This window comes from Mobula birostris, chromosome 1 (genome assembly GCF_030028105.1).
Source record: "Mobula birostris isolate sMobBir1 chromosome 1, sMobBir1.hap1, whole genome shotgun sequence".
Taxonomy (NCBI): Eukaryota; Metazoa; Chordata; class Chondrichthyes; order Myliobatiformes; family Myliobatidae; genus Mobula; species Mobula birostris.
The window spans coordinates 28,297,817-28,317,166 of record NC_092370.1 but is presented as its reverse complement, the minus strand read 5'-3'; the positions used below and the strand labels follow the sequence as shown (position 1 = coordinate 28,317,166).

The window sequence follows — 19,350 nt, the reverse complement described above, 5'->3', positions numbered from 1 at the left end:
AAATCAAACATTAAAACTATTTAATCTGATGTAACCACAAATTGCTTTCATCAATGTACACTTACCATAACAATCTTGCTCCGTAGAGCATAAATATTTCTTTCATGCCATTACAACCGATATTTAAAATCACTAATTGACTTACAATACTCCACAGAGCTTTAGGGGCACAGAGTATCTTTGATTTCAGACATATGAGTTTTACATGGCTTAGTTTCAAATACTGAATGTAAAAGTACTATAAAGTATTTTAAAGTCCATTCATGATGAGCAACTTTATACTTACCTCGGCTGAAGTATCCTTCAGGGATATAAAATGCACCAACCATAATTGAAACAAGTGCTCCAAACTTGAATAGCCAGAAACTGAAAAGAAAATGTTAAAGGAATTATTAGTTATGAATGAGTTTATATCATCCAGTATTCTTTCTTATACTATCCTGAATGTTTTAAGTATGTGCCATAGTTTATACTCTAAAAGTAAAAGAAACATTTGGGTTATTTTAACAAAGGTCAATCACACTTCATATGTGTTTTAACTTTATACAAAATGAATTTCCTTTTAATATTAGTTGTTTGGCAATCTAAAGAATAAAGAATAAGCATTGACAAATTCTTAATGAATCCTACACCTATGAAAGGAGCTTTGACTTCCATGAACCTAAGTCAATTATTGAAATTCCAAATTATGTTGCATGCAGTTAAGGATTTCTGTCAACAATGAGGCTTTATATATGGCCTATTCTTTTTAAAACCAATGCAATGATTAAAAACTTGATCCAAATCTTAATACAAAAGGCAACTCACAAAGGAAAACTTACCCGTTATGTACCAGGGCTCTTGGATCTCTGCTATTTCTCACATTGATCATAAGCAAAGCTAATAGCAGAAAGAAAGTGGCCATTCCAAAACAGGTGCGATACACAGACTTGTAACCAACTAACACTCTGCATATGGCAGGATTCTCTTCAGGCAATTGGGTATTAGAAGCAAACTCGCAGAATCCTGGAATCTAAAAGACAATATTTCAGGGACATTATTTTAGAGACTAACACCATTTAAAATATTTTGAAAATGCCTGGAGTATCTGTGTCACATATTTATTCCACATACTTCAGAGATGCATGCATAAAATTTCATTCCTTTTTATTGCTCATATGCATTTGCACCAGAAAATATGCTGACTGCCCATCTTACAGGCAATGCAAAGCGATTTCCAAAACTGGTTCCAAAAATAGTTGTGCTGAAGGTCGCAGAGATGTTGTACAGTTAATTAATATGTCTAATGTGCACAGGAGTCCAATGACTAGAGCAGCAGATGCTTAAAATATTGACATACTCCTTTTCAGGGAAAACATCAAATCTGATTTTCCAGTCAGTTGCTAAGATGGTCACCAGCTGGGTTCAGAAAAGGTTTTACAATTTCTTTGATTCATTACTTTCTTCAGGATCTAGACCATAATTTCAAATTTTGCCATGCAATGACCATCACTACACCACTCTCTTCCTGCACCACCTCAGATCAAACGTATCTCTGATGGACTCGTAAGCCAATACATCTGGTCTCCCTGGATGCAACACCTATCACTCTTTTGCCTACCTGATGATACAGAAATTCCTTCTACGCAACATCAAAGTCAGGTTTGTTGTCAAATGCAGACGCAGGTGTATGTACAGGCGCAATTAAAAGTATACTTGCAGCAGCACCACAGGCTCGGAGCATTAGAAGGTGGCCCCCCATTGGTCAGGTTTGAGCATGGATGTTGCGTCCTAGCTGATGACGCAAGTACGCAAGCCAGGGCAGTACAATATCGAGAGCAAGCTGTTGCCCATGCAGCAGACTCCCCCTCTCCATGTAACTGATGAATCCAAAGGCAGAGACTAGTTGGGTACCAGCAGCGTCACAGCAGTTGCCAGTCAGCACTGAACTCAATGTGGGACTGCCTTATTGAGTCCATGAGTGGGTATTCCCTCAAGGTAGTGGAGGCTTGAAATCAGAGCTTTCCTTCTCCTTGATGAGCCTACCATGATTGATAAGCCCCTTCTACCCGGCTTTATAGGACCCTGGTCAGACCCCACTTGGAGTACTGTGCTCACCTCACTAAAGGAAGGATGAGGAAACTACAGAAAGGATGCAGAGGAGATTTACAAGGTTGTTGCCTGGATTGGGGAGCATGCCTTATGAGAATAGGTTGAATGAACTTGGTTTTTTTTCCTTGGAGCAATGGAGGATGAGAGGTGACCTGATAGAGGTTTATAAGATGATGAGAGGCAATGATCATGTGGATAGTCAGAGGCTTTTTCCCAGGGCTGAAATGGCCAACACAAGAGGGCACAGTTTTAAGGTGCTTGGAAGCAAGTACAGAGGAGATGTTAGGGGTAATTTTTTTACGCAGAGAATGGTGAGTGTGTGGAATGGGCTGTCAGTGACAGTGGTGGAGGTGGATACAATAGGGTCTTTTAAGAGATTCTTGGATAGGTACATGGAGCTTAGAAAAATAGAGGGCTATGGGTAACTGAGATAATTTCTAAAGCAAGTACATGTTCAGCACATCATTGTGGGCCGAATGGCCTGTATTGTGCTGTAGGTTTCCTATGTTCTATGTTTCTATGTTCTAAATAAGCTAACGTAGCATTAGATACACAACATCCACAAGAAAAACATAAGGTAAACAAAAATTTATGTAATTGTTGTAAGATGGAATGTAATTAGAACAATAAAATGGAAAGAAACAAATTTTGGATTTTGTTCGAACATTTCACCACAAAAAAAATGAATAAATTTTTAATAGATTAAATTTTTAGAATTTAAGAATCTACCTGTAGCATAAAAGGCTTTTGGCATCCTGGCATTCATAAGTCAAAGCATTATAGGGGTTGGGATGTTATGGGGAGATTGTATAAGACATTGGTGAGGCCAAATTTGGAGTATTGTGTACAGTTCTGGTCACCTAACTATAGGAAGGTTATCAGTAAGATTGAAAGAGTGCAGAGAAGACTTTAATAGGATGTTGCCAGGTCTTCAGGAGTTGAGTTACAGGGAAAGATTGAACAGGTTAGGACTTTATTCCTTGGAGCGTAGAAGAATGAGGGGAGATTTGATAGAGGTTTACAAAATTATGAGGGGTACAGACAGAGTAAATGTGAATATGCTCTTTCCACTTAGATTAGGAGAGATAAATACGAGAGGACATGACTTTAGGGTGAAAGGGGAAAGGTTTAGGGGGAACATTAGGGGGAACTTCTTCACTCAGAGAGTGGTGGGAGTGTGGAACGAGCTGCCATCTGACGTGGTAAATGCGGGCTCACTCTTAAGTTTTAAGAATAAATTGGATAGGTACATGGATAGGAGAGGTCTGGAGGGTTATGGACTGGATGCAGGTCAATGGGACTAGCGGAATAATGTTTCGGCACAGAATAGAAGGGCCGAATGGCCTGTTTTCTTTGCTGTAGTGTTCTATGATTCTAAGGGATTCTACAGCTATGTTCAGAGCAAACAAATTATAAGGGACACAACTGGTTCTCTGGAAGATCAGAATGGTAATCCACGTGTGGAGCCAAAACAGATGGGGGTGATCTTAAGCAAATTTTTTTGCATCTGTATTTACACAAGAGATGGATACAGAATCTACTGAAGTGAGGCAAAGTGGCATTAACTTCATAGACCCTGTATGGATTATAGAGGAGGAGGTGTTTGCTATCCCGAGACAGATCAGGGTGGATAGATCTCAAAGGCCTAACAAGGTGTTCCCTCGGACTGTATGGGAGGCAAGTGAGGTAATTGCCAGAGCCCTAGCAGAGATATTTAAATCATCCTTAGCGACAGGAGAGGTGCCAGAGGATTGAAGGATAGCCAATGATTTTTATTGTTTAAGAAAGGCTCTAAACATAAACCAGGAAATTATAGGCCAGTGAGTCTAATATCAGTTGTGGGAAAATTATTGGAAGGTATTCTAAGTGACTATATATACAAGTATTTAGATAGCGATGGACTGGTTAAGGACAGTCAGCAGGGCTTCATGCACAATAGGTCACATCTACCTAATCTTATAGAGCTTTTTGAGGAAGGTTTCCAGGAATGTTGATGAAGGCAAGACAATGGAGGTTGTCTGAATGGACTTTAGCATGGCATCTTATGTGGTCCTGCATGGGAGATTGGTCAAGAAAGTTCTGTTGCTTGGCATTCAGGATAAGGTAGTAAACTGGATTAGACATTGGCTTTACGGGAGAAGCCAGAGAGTGATAGTAGATGGTTGCCTTGCTGACTGGAGGCCCGCAACTAGTGGTGTGCCGCAGGGATCAGTGCTGAATCCATTGTTACTTGTCATCTATGATCAACGATCTGGATGATAGTGTAATTAACTGGATTAGTAAATTTGCAGATGACACCAAATTGGGGTGTAGTGGACAGCAAAGAAGGCTATCATGGCTTGCAGAGTGATCTGCATAAGCTAGAAAAATGGGTAGAAAATAGGTTAGGACTTAATTACTTAGAACATAGAAGATTGGGAGGAGATTTAACGGAGATATACAAAATTATGAGGGTTATAGATAGGGTAAATGCAAGGCTTTTTCCACTGAAGTTGGGTGGGACTGCAGCCATGGGTTAAGTGTAAAAGGTGAAAAATTTAAGGGGATCATGAAGGGAAACTTCTTCACTAAGAGGATTGTGAGAGTGTAGAATGAGCTGTCAGCAGAAGTAGTACATGCGAACTCGATTTCAATGATTAAACCAAGTTTGAAGGGGTACATGGATAGTAGGAGTATGGAGGGCTGTGGTTCCGGTCCAAGTAGATGGGCGTAGGCATGGAAAAGATGGGCCGAAGGGCCTGTTTTTGCACTGTACTTCTCAATGACTCTAGTTGGCTGATAGCTAGGTTGAATGGAAAAAAGTAAATAAAAGATGGCTAATAAGATTAATTGAAAATTGTTTCTCCCAAATTCAAAATAATTAGCAACCCAGCAGTTTACACAAATGAAGAGATACTTAATAGGATGCTCAGTTTACCGAACATCCAGCCACTCCACATTTTTGTATTTTAGAAATAATTCTACAGTATCACTTATAATTTTTAATAATCAAACCATTGCCTAGACATGAATTTTAAGTTTGTTCATTAGCCCCATTTGCAATTGCATTAATAAAACCATGTTCAGTGAATCTCACTCAAAGCGCTGAGTGCATCTCAAGCTGAAACTCTTCATGGGAGATGGAGATTGTAAATGGAAGTGCCTTACATTGCTTGATGTATTTATGGCAGATTTAAACTTGTTTCACTCTTGGAAGCTGCATCTGGTTTATTAGGGGGTAGTACAACCCAACATTTTAAATCAATTTATGGTCTATTGCTCTATTGCCATTAGACTTATATAAGAGAAAGAGTAAAGCAGTTAGTTCCTCAAAGACCTCAAATAGACGGAATGGGACAAATGGGCTCCAGTTGTGCTGTAGAATTATATAATTTTATAAGTCTACACACAATGTCACAAACTTTCAGCCACAATTTATTCAATTTCTAATCGATGTGCTGCCACTTTTAATAGTATTGTACCATATGTGTAATAATGGAAAACCTGACAAATTAGAATTTCTGATTTCCATTGGTATGATTAATATTACTGGGTGATAATAACTTTCTATGCAATAAACTCTTTCACGTACTCACTGATTATTTTCCCCAAATATAACAATTCTTACAAATAAATGTTCCTGCCCTCAAGGTAATCTTTTCTTGCATATTCAAGAGTTGTTTGGATTTTGAACTAGATTCCAATTCTTTTTTTTACTGTTTCAAGTACTACTCATGAATATGATAATATTGTCAAGGAGTTTGTCATAGCAGAACCTGCTTTGAATGTCTAGCAGATTGCACCTGGGTATAGGGCCAGTATTTCTAGCCAGTTGGGTGCTTTCTGGTTATATCATCAACTTCTGCAATGACTGTCCTACTGAAGGGTCTTGGCTCAAAACGTTGACTATACTCTTTCCCACAGAAGCTGCCTGGCCTGCTGAGTTCCTGCAGCATTTTGTGTGTGTTGTCTGAGTTTACCTCGTTCATTTGTTATGTGCCATGTTGTATGGCATAGGCGATCATGGTTTTTCCATTACCATGATTGTGCTTGGCAAATTGTTCTACAAAAGTGGTTTGCCGTTGCTTTCTTCTGGGCAGTGTCTTTACAGATGGATGACACCAATACTCTGAAGGTTGTATGCCTGGCGTCTGTGGTCGCATAACCAGGACTTGTGATATGCACCAGCTGCTCATGTGACCATCCACCACTTGCTCGCATGGCTTCATGTGACTCAGACTGGCGGAGGGGGGGGTGAGGGGAACCTGCTAAGCAGATGCTACACCTTGCCCAAGGGTAACCTGCAGGCCAGCAGAGGGAAGGAGTACCTTAAACCTCCTTTGGTACAAACATATCTTCATCCCGCCACCCAAGAGTTTACATAGCATTCAAAATATTAAAAATGAAATATTTACAACATATGATTTCACAAATTAAAAACTTGAAACACTTAAAATACTTAAACTTAAAAAGAAATAATCTAAATTCTACCACCTACTTTACTCCTTTGCAATTATGTCAGATCTCCTAATACTTAGCCCTATTCTTCTTCTGATATCAATGTCAGAGAATTTCTTAGGCCATTCCCAATGTGCTAGTGCAGGTTCACCATCATAAATGGCATGGCGTCTCTACAAATGCTCTGGGAGTCTGAGGTTGTAGTGATGTGGTGTCTGACGTCAAATGCAATTAACAAAGCACCAGCGAATAGTGATTAGCAAGTCTGGGACATCCACATTGATGCAGAGGTATGCAAAATGTCAATCTGCTGGCACTTCTATAAGGAAATAGTGGAGGTTCTATGTGAAATTGTTGGTATTTCCTCATAAAATTCAAATAGTGTTGTAATGTATGGATCTATTTCTTTTAGAGCAATGACTCCCCTTAGCAATTAGGATCAGGTTTATCACCACGGTCTTCAATGATATGAAATTTGGTGGTTTGTGGCAGCAGCAGGGTGCAAAAACAGAGATGACAACAAATTACAAAATAAATAGTGTAGGAAGAGGACTAATGAGGGTTAGTGGACCACTCAACACTCCGATGGCCGTGGTGAAGAAGCTCTTTCTGAATAGATGAATGTGGGTCTTCAGGTCCCTGATGCTAGTATTGAGAAGAGGGCATGTCCTGGACGGTGAGTGTCCTAAATGATAAATGTCTCCTTCTTTAGGCAGCACCTTGAAGGGTTCATGGGCGACATAACTATAACAACTATGTCACACATTCAAGCAAGCTGGGTATTGGAAACCCTGGGTAATGTAGCCACTTGGGCAAGGATGTCCCTCAAGGCTCAGAAGTCCAGGTGCATGGTGATCAGAAAGGGCAAAGTTACTAGCAAGTTTAGCCTCCAGGTTCAGGGTGAGGTCAACCCTTCCATTGAAGATAACTCGATAAAATGCTTGGGGAAGTGGCTTAATATGTCACTGACAGATGGGGCCAATGTCACCAATGCTGTGAAGCAGACAGAAGAATGGCTGAAGAAGATCGACAAATCTGGACTTCCCGATAAATTCAAGACCTGGTTGTACCAATACGGCATTCTCCCCAGGCGTCTCTGGCTCTTCACACTTTATGAGTTCCCCATGACTGCCGTAGAGGGCATCGAGAGGAAAACCAACAAGCACCTGCGGAGATGGTTGGGAGTTCCCCCAAGCTTCTCTTCAGTGGGCCTCTACATTCGTTCTGGGCAACTGCAGCTTCCCCTGTCATCTGTTGTGGAAGAATTCAAGGTGGCAAAATGCAAGGTTTATTAAGCTCGAGAGATTCCAATGACGTCTTGGTAAAGCAAGCAGGCATTACAACCAGATCTGGGCGCAATTGGGCAGCCAGCGCAGCTGTGGAGGAGGCAGTATGTTCTCTGAAGTTGTGAGATATCATCGGCAACCCCTGCATCGGGCGGCAAGGTCTCGGCTCAGTTCACTTCCAGAAGTGGGGAAACGCAAGCATAAGGAACAGGCAAGACATGATACAGGCAGAAGTACGGATCCATGAGGAAGAGAAGCGGATTTCAAAGGCAGTGGAACAAGGATCTCAGGGTGCCTGGACAAAATGGGATCTGCCCAAGCGCAAGATCTCATGGGCAGAGTTATGGAGACTGGAGCCCTTCCGTATTTCCTTCCTCTTGCGATCCGTGTATGACACCCTTCCTTCACCATTACATCTGTGCACATGAGGGATGAGAGAGGACCCAAACCGTAAGCTCTGTGGTCAAAAGGGGACACTGGCTCATATACTGTCCAGGTGTAAAAAAGCTCTAACTCAAGGACGGTACAGGTGGTGCCATGATAAGGTGTTTCTGGCTCTTGCTGACACACTAGAGCGTAAGAGATGCAAGAAGAGGATGGCTGGCACAGATATGAGGAAGGCCATCACCTTCATCAAAGAGGGAGCTAGGCCTTTCGTAATCAAACAATCAAAGCCCAATCTGCTGCTAACGGCCAGGTCCTGGGAGATGAGGGTCGATGTGGGAAGGAGGTTGCAGTTCCCAGATGTGGTACACACAACCCTACGCCTGGATATTGTACTGTGGTCAACTGAAGACAAGAAAATAATTCTGGTTGAGTTGACTGTGCCATGGGAGGAGGGATGGGAAGAGGCCCACGAGAGAAAGGCCTTGAAGTACCAGCCCTTCCTGCAGGAGTGTAAAGACAAGGGATGGCAGGCATGGTTGTTCCCTGTGGAGATCGGCTGCAGAGGTTTCCCAGCCAAATCAGCATGGCGGTTGTTGTCAGATCTGGGGCTGGACAAAAGGAGCAAAAAACAAGCAGCTCATAGGATGGGGGAAGAGGCAGAATGAGCCTCTTGTTTGATTCGGAGTAGGCGAGAGGAGGGGAGCTGGAAGCCAGGAGCAGATGGACAGTGATTTGGCCACCACTGCCGGCCCACCAATTGGAGAGTGTCGTGGTTAAGGGTCGAAACTCGGAGAAGGTTGGGAACCACCTGATGACATCTGCTTTTGGCTGAAGACTACGGTTACCTTATAAGGTAACTGGAGAATGCACCCTAACAGGTGTATGTAACAAGACTCTTAAGGTCAATCTAAACCTTCCCTCCATGGAAACATAGCTCTCCATGTTTCTATCATCTCTGTGCCTATCTAAGAGCCTGTTTAAAGTGCCCAGTGTATCTGCTTCTACCACCACCCCTAGCAATGTGTTCCTAACACTCTCTGATTTTAAAAAAAACCTACCTTTAACCTCCCCCTATACTTTATTACAGTACAGGCCTTTCAGTCCATAATGTTGTGCCAAGCTTTATATCTACTATGATACAACTATACCTTAGGCCAATGACAGAATACCATTCACAATTCTGATCACTACACCACAGGAAGGATGTCATTACACTGTAAAAGAGATACAAACAAGGTGCCTGAGGATGTTGTCTGGGACAGAACATTGCATCTGTGAGAAGACACTGGTTGGGGTACATTGAGTGGTAAAGGCTGTAGGAGGGCCTGATTACAAATAAAAACTTGAGAGGCATTGGTTGGGTAAATAGTGAAAAACTTTCTAATCCCTTAGCAAAACTGTTTATAACCAGCGAGCAAAGGTTTAAGGCAAGGGTTCAGAGATTTGGAAAGAATGTGAGGAAAATGTTTATCATTCTGAGGGTGGTAGAAATCGGGAATACCCTGTCAGAGGGTATGGTGGAGTTAAGTGCTCTCACAGCATTTAATTGACCACTTGGAATGCCAAGGCTTGGAAAGTCACGGGCCTATTGTTGAAATATTGGAACAGAGTAGATGGGTAGTTGAAGGCTGACATGGTCATGGGGCATAGAAGGATCTGTGTTAAGACCATAAGACAAAGGAGCAGAAGTCGGCCATTCAGCCCATTGAGTCTGCTCCGCCATTTTATCATGAGCTGATCCATTCTCCTATTTAGTCTCATTCCCCTGCCTTCTCACCATAACCTTTGATGCCCTGGCTATTCAGATACCTATCAATCTCTGCCTTTAATTACACCCAATGACTTGGCCTCCACTGCTGCCCGTGGCAACAAATTCCATAGATTCACCACCTTCTGACTAAAAAAATTTCTTTGCATTTCTGTTTTGAATGGGCGCCCTTCAATCCTTAAGTCATGCCCTCTCGTACTGGACTCCCCCATCATGGGAAACAACTTTGCCACATCCACTCTGTCCATGCCTTAATCCACTTTGTCCATGTTGTGTGACTCCAGCCCCATTTATTATCCATGTAATACTTCCAACCACATTGTATATGTACGCCAAACTGTATCCACTAAACCAAGTCAAATCAGACAAGAATGTTCATTATCCTCATAAGATAGGCTGGCGCAGTAGCATAGCAGTTAGGCACAAGCTATTACAGCACCAGTGACCTGTGTTTTATTCCACCACTGTCTGTAAGGAGATATACGTTCTCCGTGTCCACCTGGGTTTCCTCCAGGTGCTCTGACTTCCTCCCACGTTCCAAAGGTGCACGGGTTAGAATTAGTAAATTGTAGGCATACAACGTTAGCACCGGAAGCATGGCAGCACAATCCTCGAACTGTGTTGGTCGTTGACGCAAACAACACATTTCACCGAATGCTATGATTTTCAACACACATGTGAAAAATCTTTTACCGTGCCCATGGTCTGTTCTTTATCAAATTATGGTATTGCTTTGCATTGTTGTAACTATATGTTATAATTATGTGGTTTTTGTCAGTTTTTTAGTCTTGGTTTGTCTTGTGTTTCTGTGATATCATACTGGAGGAACATTGTATCATTTCTTAATGCATGCGTTACTAAATGACAATAAAAGAGGATTGCATGTCCTCATAATCTAATAATCTAATCTAATCTAAAAATAAAACTAATCAAATGATGTCTCAGATGTTTTTGGAAAAACATTAAAGGAGTTTTCACCCATTTCATGAAGACAGCTTTAGTTAGCGATGTAGTATCATTAGGCATCATTTTCTCCCTTTTTTTTTTAAATGCCTGGGAAGAAATACTACAGCCCCCTGAAATTAGAAAATTGCCTTTAGAACATCACGTTGTCGTATTGCTCATTGTGTGACGAACAGCACAAAAAGGTTGCGCACTGCAGGTTATTTCAGGCACACTCAGATAGTGTGGCTTTCCTGATGGGCACCCTCTAAACTACCTTCTTAAAAACTGATGCAGAAACCAAGTTTGTGGGCAACCCATGAACCACGTTCATGAAATCCATTCTCCATTTAACAAGCGTCTAGGGATAATTCCCTCCATCTACTATCATTTCAGACAAATAACTTATTGTTCATAAGTATAATCCTGCACCATACCTTCATCAATTGATCTTCCACCCCAGGAACAAGCATGATGCCAGCAACACATGTACCAATTAATAGTATAGTTGTATACACCAGTCGTGTTACAATTGAAGTCCTCCCGGTCGGGCAACAGGAGCACACCAGACATGGAGCACCACTGCACAGGCATGGGATCTGTAAACAAGAAAATAAGAATTAATTTTAACATAGTACGTATATTACCTCTGTAACCTAGATCCAAAGTTGGAGCAAAGCAAAGCATTTAACCAGAATAAGACATTTTATTTATTCTTTTTTATTTATTTAGAGATACAGCGTGGAGTAAGCCCTTCTGAGCTATGCCACCGCACTCAACCTGAGCCTAATCATGGGACAATTTACAATGACCAATTAACCTACCAGTTGGTATGGTTTTGGACTGTAGGTGGAAACCAGAGCACCTGGAGAAAACCGATGTGGTCATTGGGGGGGGGGGGGGGGGTAGGGTGGACAAACTCCTTACAGATGACAGCAGAATTGAACTCCAAGCTCCAACACCTCGAACCGTAGTAGGATCGTGCTAACCACTACGTTACCATGGCGCCCCAGGGGAGGCTGCAGGCCAGGCCGCCGGGTCATGTAGCTCCACCCACTCGAAGTGGGCACTGCTGTGTTGCCAATAATTGAAAACTTTATATATTTGGAGGCTGCAACCCTGACTATGAGGAGCCCGATGGTCCGGAGAATGAAGCCTACCCACTTTTCTATGAACTCTGGCGATATAATTTTGCCTCTGGTACTCGGCAGCACGCTGATACAAAAGGATTCATGGCCAGAGAGCTAGCATTGACATCAGTTGTTTTACAGGATCATAGCTTGTTGGTGTTTAAAGGCACTGGCGTCCCCTTTGGCAAGGGCAGTGGGAACGATGTACAAGTGTGAACATTAACTATAAACAATGGGTTCTGCTTAATTGAAAGTTTAAACTACAAGCAAATATAATCCATGTTGATCAGGAAAGCAGTGAACAGATGAGTATACAGTCCAGAGATACTTGTGAGAAAGTAAACAAAAACTGCGATATAATGAGTGCAATGTAATGGGTTTTCCAGCAACTCTCAAACTATGCCAGGCATTAATATCCTGACCTGGATCTGAACCCAGTATTCAAGATGCAAATGCATTATCGTTTACTTCATGAGCCAAAAGTCCTCGTAGACAGCACTGGAGCAATGCAATATGTTTGAAGAATTCTTATTTTATTTACATTGACTACTTTCTGACTATGTGCTTTCTCTACAAGTGGAATTCCTGGCTGACAATGTAGGACAACAAAGTGATCTCTTTGATATTATTCTAGTTGTCCTCCATTTGGACTAATCTCTGGCATCTGTTGATTTTATAGTAATAACCTGAGGTCACATCTTGCTCATTTCAGAATTATCTGAACTGCATCCAATTCCCTTTTTATTTAGAAGCTAATCATATCCTCAGCAAGCCAACAATATTTATCAGTCCGTTAATACAATGACACCACAGAAAAACTGGCTGACATGTTTCTTTTGAAGAGGCTTTCACAGGCTGTGAAGTGTGTTATTATGTGTGCACGTTATAAAGAATTTTAGCTCCCAGTGTGCAGTGCGGGCGGTTCAGCCAGAACTGGAAGTGACATTGGTGAACAGGTCATACACACTCTTGGTAGGCAGGAGTGTCCCGAGTAAAATGTGGTTGAGCTGAAGCCATTCTGCAAATAAACTGAGTGTTAATTCTTTTCACCCATGCAAATTTGTCATTATTAAGAACAAACATATTATGGTGTCAGAAATCAGTATGAAATCTAAATCTGATACTAAATACTAATAACTGAATGCCAGAGGTGACTAAAAAAGAGACACTAGGTTCCGACGGAGAGAAGCTGTGGACCAGAGAGCACGTTGTATCTTGAAGCTGCCAAAGTTCACCGGATTCACTAAGAGAGTACCAGGTGAGAGCCCTAAAATTCTGTAATGGATAATCTAAGTCCTCCCACAGCTATGGAGTTTACCAGCAATTTAGCTGATAATTGGAAACACTTCAAACAGCGATTCAGTATATACTAAGCATGAGCAGAGCCGGCGAGGTGAAGGAAAAATTGAAAGCATCTAGGTTTCTACACATAAATGGACCAGATGTTTTGGACATCTACAACAGCTTTCAAATTAATGAGACAAACATTAAATTGACAAAAATTTGAGAATTATTTTTTCCAAGTAAAAACATCACATTTGCAAGGTGTAAATTATTTTCCTGTGAACAGAAACAAGGGGTTAGCTTTGACCAATACTTAGCTCAGCTTCACACACTGAGTAAGTCTTGTGCATTTGGAGACTTGAGAGACTCACTAGTCTGAGACCAAATAGTTTGTGGAATCCCAGATGATGGGCTCAGAGAAAACTTGCCCTGTGAAAAAAAATTTGACACTGGAAAAGCTGTGAATATTTGCAGGGCAGCGGAGATCACACGAGCACAAGCTAAGGAGCTGCACAATACAGAAACAACACAGCATGTTGTGAAAACAACGGTGCAGAGCACAAGGCATTTCCCAAAATAACAGCATAGCAAAGAGATAGAATCAAACTGTAAATGCAGCAAATGTGGAGGTAGGCACATCCCAAAAAAATGTCTTGCTTATGGAAAGTGCTGCAATAATTTTGGGAAGAAAAATAATTTTTCGAAGTTCTGCAAAGCTGGTGCTACCAAGAGGAAAGTGCATGCTGTTGATGAGGAAATTGAGGAAGTTTTTGCACATTCTCTGTGCACTGCTGGTGCTGATAGAACAGAATGGATTATTCCAATGACTGTGAATGAGACAGTAATTCCATTCAAGCTTGACACTGGAGCCCAGGTAAATCTGTTATTGGTGGATGATTACAAGATTCTCAAAGTAAGGAGTACGATTTACCTAGTGAAGTTAAAAGTGACAGGCTATACTGGAGAGAATGTTCCAGTAAGAGAAGTCTGTATAGCGACCTTCAGGCACAAGGGACAGAACCTAAAGGCACAGCTAATGATGGTTGAAAGAGCATACCGGCAATATTAGGTCTGATTACATGCGAAAGGCTCAACCTGGAGGAAAGAGTTTTCGTAGTGGCTTTACAGACCCAAGGTGACCATGCAAAACTCAATAAAAAATACGCAGATGTCTTTGAGGGGTTCGGATGCTTACCCGATGTAACTTGAGAAACTTATAACAGCATCTATGAGAGATCCAGAGAGGTCATGCAAGAGAAGCACAAGAACTCCAGCTTCCATGGACATCCCTACCAGCTACACCAGCACATCAGTCAGGATGCCAGTGCTGAACAGAGTGATCATGAAGAAGTCGTCGCCCATCTTGCTTCCACATCGTGCAGCTGTGATGCAAAATCTGTCTCTAATCAACTTCCAGGTAAAAACTGTAAATCAAAAATATCTCAATATCCTTGCCAAAGTTGAAGAGGAAAAGTAAAAAGGAAGATGGGGAGACCACATAGCCCCCAAGGTCAGAACAACAGAACCAGTTCAACGCAAACCAACAGGAGGAGTTGCTCTCTATGATATGCAGCCAACAGAAGGAGCTCTGTGAATTGAGACAGACTCTGTTGGAACTCATACAAAGACTCACTGATAACATGGATGTAGCTCAGGACCTGGGCCCTGCCACTTCGATATAGTCTCTGGCCCGGGCCCTGCCACCTCGATCCAGCCCATAACCCACCTTTCCAATCTGGCCTTGTGCTTAAATTGGTAAACATCAGCTTGTTCCTCGCTCTTGGGCATGGCCTACCACCTGGACTCTGCCCTGCCTTGCTTCTGCCACTTCGAATCGCCTCCAAGTCTGCTCCAGCAATAGCCAAACATTGGCTTGCTCCTTGCTCTTGGGTCCGGGCTCCACTGCCTCAATTCTGCCCTTGCATACTACACCATGACTACCCTGCACCTTTGAATCTTCAAATCACACCGCAAAAACAGGGGGTTCAGAAGTTCAAATCCAAAAGCGAAGTGACAAGCTATTGATTGCAGGGATGGCTTTCGAGAAAAAGTGTGAGTAATAAGGTAATTAATAGCTGAGTTTGCTGCCAGCACCAGCACCACTTAAACTGGAACCAAAGAATATCCATATCAAATGTAAAAGGCAAGATTTAACATGAATGCCAGAATGTATTTATTTAATCAGTGACATCACCTTCAAGAATAAATTGCTAAGGCCCAGTAGAAGTGTTAAATGGTTAATATATCTCAAGGTGTTCCAGTTGCTGAAACTATCTTACAGACAGTTGAGCTTGCATCATGAACAATTATGATTACTATACATCCATATTTTGACTTAAGGGTTGAGAGGGATTTCCCAGGTTTAGCCCTAATTTGGCCAGTTAATTTTCTCTGCTCATCTGACATTCAGAAGTTACCATAGCTTAATGATCTACAAATGCTTGTAAAGTTATTTTGATGAAGCTGTTGCTCTTTCTGAATTGTCTGTCCATATTTTTGTACAAATGATTGGTGTATCTGCAACATAGCCAGTTGCCCCTGAACCCAAGAGGCACAACCTGTAATGAAGCCAACTCTGAGCCTTGCTCCCAGAAATCCTCATTCCCTTTCATCAATAGATACCTCATAGGTTGCTACCACTGGAATTACATTCCTGATGGCATAGATGGACAAGGGGATGTTAGTACTAACCCATAGATCACATTTAGGATATTAGCATCTTAATAAGCATCAATATGGTTTGAGTTTGCAGTTCCTTTATGATCAGGTGACAGAATCAGTATAGTTGACAATCTTGTAAAGAGAGTGCACAATTTTCAAAAGTTTAGGAAAGGTACAGAGAATAGAATTACTTTTCTACATTTTGTATCCTTTAATTTCCATACCTAGCCCTGCCAGTTCATTCACAAATTCAGATTCAATCTCACTGCACGCCAAATCTCAGGCTCTTGAACCAAAGGGGATAACCTCACTTACTCCAACACTGAACTGTTCCCACAACCTATGGACTCACTTTCACGGCCTCTTCATCTCATGCTCTCAATATTTACTGCTTATTTATTATTATTTTGCTTTTTTTTTGCATTTTACATATCGTTTACTTTCTGTCGTGTTGTATGTAGTGTTTCATTGATTCTATTGTGTTTCTTTGCATTAACTGTGAATGCCTGCAAGAAAATACATCTCCAAGTTGTATATGGTGACATAAATGTACTTTGAAAATTACCTTGAATTTTAAAACATCTCAATTTCCCAGTAACTGCCTCGATAATAGCCAAAATTGCTGAACGTCTTTGGGAATAATGACATCCATAAACTGCATCAAATCTCTGCAACTGCATCCAAAAACTGCCTCTTTAAGTTAATGTGATACACTTCCAATATGTATCCCTCTCACAGCAAACATCAACATCTTTGCCCATCCAAACTTCTAATCCTGCCATATGTTTATTTGCCTCTTTAAGTTAATGTGATACACTTTCAATCATATCACCCTGAAAGTAAAATGTTGTGCTGTTGAAAATGAACTTAAGCAGAGCAAAATTCATACATTTCTGAGATTCAACCAACTGGAAATTTGCCTCACCGTTTTCTGACAGGATTTACATTTGCCCTAATACTTGATTTTCTCGAGCAAAACATCCGAATGTGAGGTCCCCTTTCATGCAACATGCAAAATCCATCTGCAGTGAGACCTCGATCTTAGTGTGAGAAATAAAAATTCCCACACACAGAGAAGATTAAGTCATCCCTGAAACTATGCTATTTAAAAAGCCAACACTCAAACAGCATTTTTGTCTGCCCTAGATCTATAACACTCTTAAAGCTTCAAATACAAATTTGTGCCCTCATTGTTTTGTCTGTGGTCACCTTTGACTTCCTTACCTCATGATTATTCCAGGCTGCTATTACTATCCTGTGTCACATTACAGATTTTGCTGCTCTTCTATCTATTAAGAAGGTCACGAAAATCCATAACCAAGGAGAAAAGATTTCATGTACTTTTCCTTCAGCCCACAGGAGCTGTGAGTGTTGATAACTTTTCCAACTTCATCAAATACCAAGTATTTATGGATTTTAGTCATGGTTTTAGTGGTTTTACAGGGATCTCTCTGCCAACTTCTTACCAGGAGAACCAAGGTTTAGTTCTGAAAGACAACACTTCACCTGCAAATCTGCTGGGGTCATCACTGTGTCTGGTGCTCCCGATGCAGCCTCCTCTACATTGGTGAGACTCGTTGTAAATTGAGTTCCGCTTCGTCAAGCACCTCTGCACCATCTGTCAAAAGCGGAAGTTCCCGGTGGCCTAACATTTTAATTCCAATCCCCATTCTCATTCAGACATGTCGATCTATGGCCTCCTCTTGTCCCACAGTGAGGCCAACCCCCAGGGTGGGAGGAGCAGCACCTTATATTCCGTCTGCATAGCCTCCAACCTGATGGCATGAATATCGATTTCTCCATCTGATAAAAATTTTTTCCTCCCTCCTCTCTTCTTCTATTCCCCACTATGGCCTCACCTCTTCTCACCAGCCTATCACCTCCCCTGCTTCCTCTCCTCCTTCCCTTTCCCCTATGGCCCACTCTCCTCTCCAACCCTTTACCTTTCCTGCCCACCTGGCTTCACCTGGCACCTTCTAGCTACTCTCCTTTGCCCCCACTTTTTTATTCTGGCACCTTCCCCTGTCTGTTCCAGTTCTGAAGAAGGGTCTTGGCCCAAAACATCACCAGTTTATTTCATAGATGCTGCCTGACCTGTTGAGTTGGTGCTGCTTTAGTTCTGGAATGCCTCCTGTGGGCAGTGATCTTCAATAGACTGTCCAGATCCTTCTAATCCCCTGACAGTACTCTGCCACCTTATTCCATCATTGCTGTATCCATTCAGTTAACAGCTGCACTCCCCTTTATCTAGTAGAACACATAACACAGAACAGCACAGTATAGGCCCACCTGCCCACGATGTTGTGCCAAACTGTTAACCTACCCTAAATTCAACCTAACCCTTCCCTCCCACATAGCGCTCCATTTTCTTTATCATCCTTGAATGCCCCCAATATATCTTCCTCTACCACCTCCCTGGCAGCACAGTCCACGCACTCACTACATTCTGTAAAAAATGTAACTCCATCATTCCACCTAGACTTTCCACTAAAGACCCGAAAATTATGCCCCCTCATACTAGCCATTTCTGCCCTGGGTAAAAGTCTCTGGCTGTCTACTTGATCTATGCTTCCTATCAATTTGTACACCTTTATCAAGTCAGCTCTTCACTCCAAAGAGAAAAGCCCTTGCTTGCTCAATTTACAACATTGACCTTTAAGATTTAGCTATCAAGATCATACCTGTTTTGCCTCATGCAGACAACTGTGAGAACTTGCATTAATAGGGAATAATGTATTGATCTCAACAATGTAAGTTTCAGCATGGAGTTACACTGGGAAGCCAAACAGTCCTGTGAGTTTTGCAATTGAAGTCTGTGCTTTTCTCTCAACTTTCACAGTGCTACAGTGAGAGGAAATGCCACTGTAAACAGCAAAACTAGATGGTTTGAAGCAATTTCTTGAACAAAGTCTTTGACAAGTTTTGTTACCTTTCTTAATGCATTCACTGTTTGATGCCACATTTTCTTTTGCATGTGAACTGTATGTTGTTACTAGGGCTGCCATTTCTTCAGCTTCCTTTGCTTTGTGAAGACTTCTGGCATAATGAGCTGCTTTTAAAGCCCATCAAAAGCTTGCTTCCTTTGCTTCACTGAAACGCTTGTCTTGCTCTTCTCATGGTGTCGCCAAACTAGCTGAAGAGCTAAACAGCTTCTCTGCTTGCTTTGGGGTGGTGGTAGACAATGAGGAACCAGTGATGAGGGCCTTACTATTGGATGGAGGAGCTGTGCCGACACTGTAAAGTCAATACATGCGTAGCAGCAGGGCCAGATGGCAGAAGTTCTGACGGGTATTTATAAACTTTCCCAGTCCCAGGTTATGGTTCTTGCATGCTTCAAAGCAGCAACCACCATACCATTCCCCAA

General features: G+C 41.8%; 1 protein-coding gene across 1 annotated transcript in view; it reads right to left on the bottom strand.

Moving 5' to 3' along the window:
- Positions 1–19,350, bottom strand: part of LOC140195227 (serine incorporator 1-like) — a 93,016-nt gene that overhangs the window by 64,406 nt on the left and 9,260 nt on the right. The window contains exons 2-4 of the mRNA XM_072253233.1: positions 11,349–11,510; positions 822–1,012; positions 287–366 (exon numbers count right to left, since the gene is read on the bottom strand). Coding sequence (XP_072109334.1) covers positions 287–366; positions 822–1,012; positions 11,349–11,510 — 433 coding nt within the window. The remainder of the gene's footprint in view (positions 1–286; positions 367–821; positions 1,013–11,348; positions 11,511–19,350) is intronic.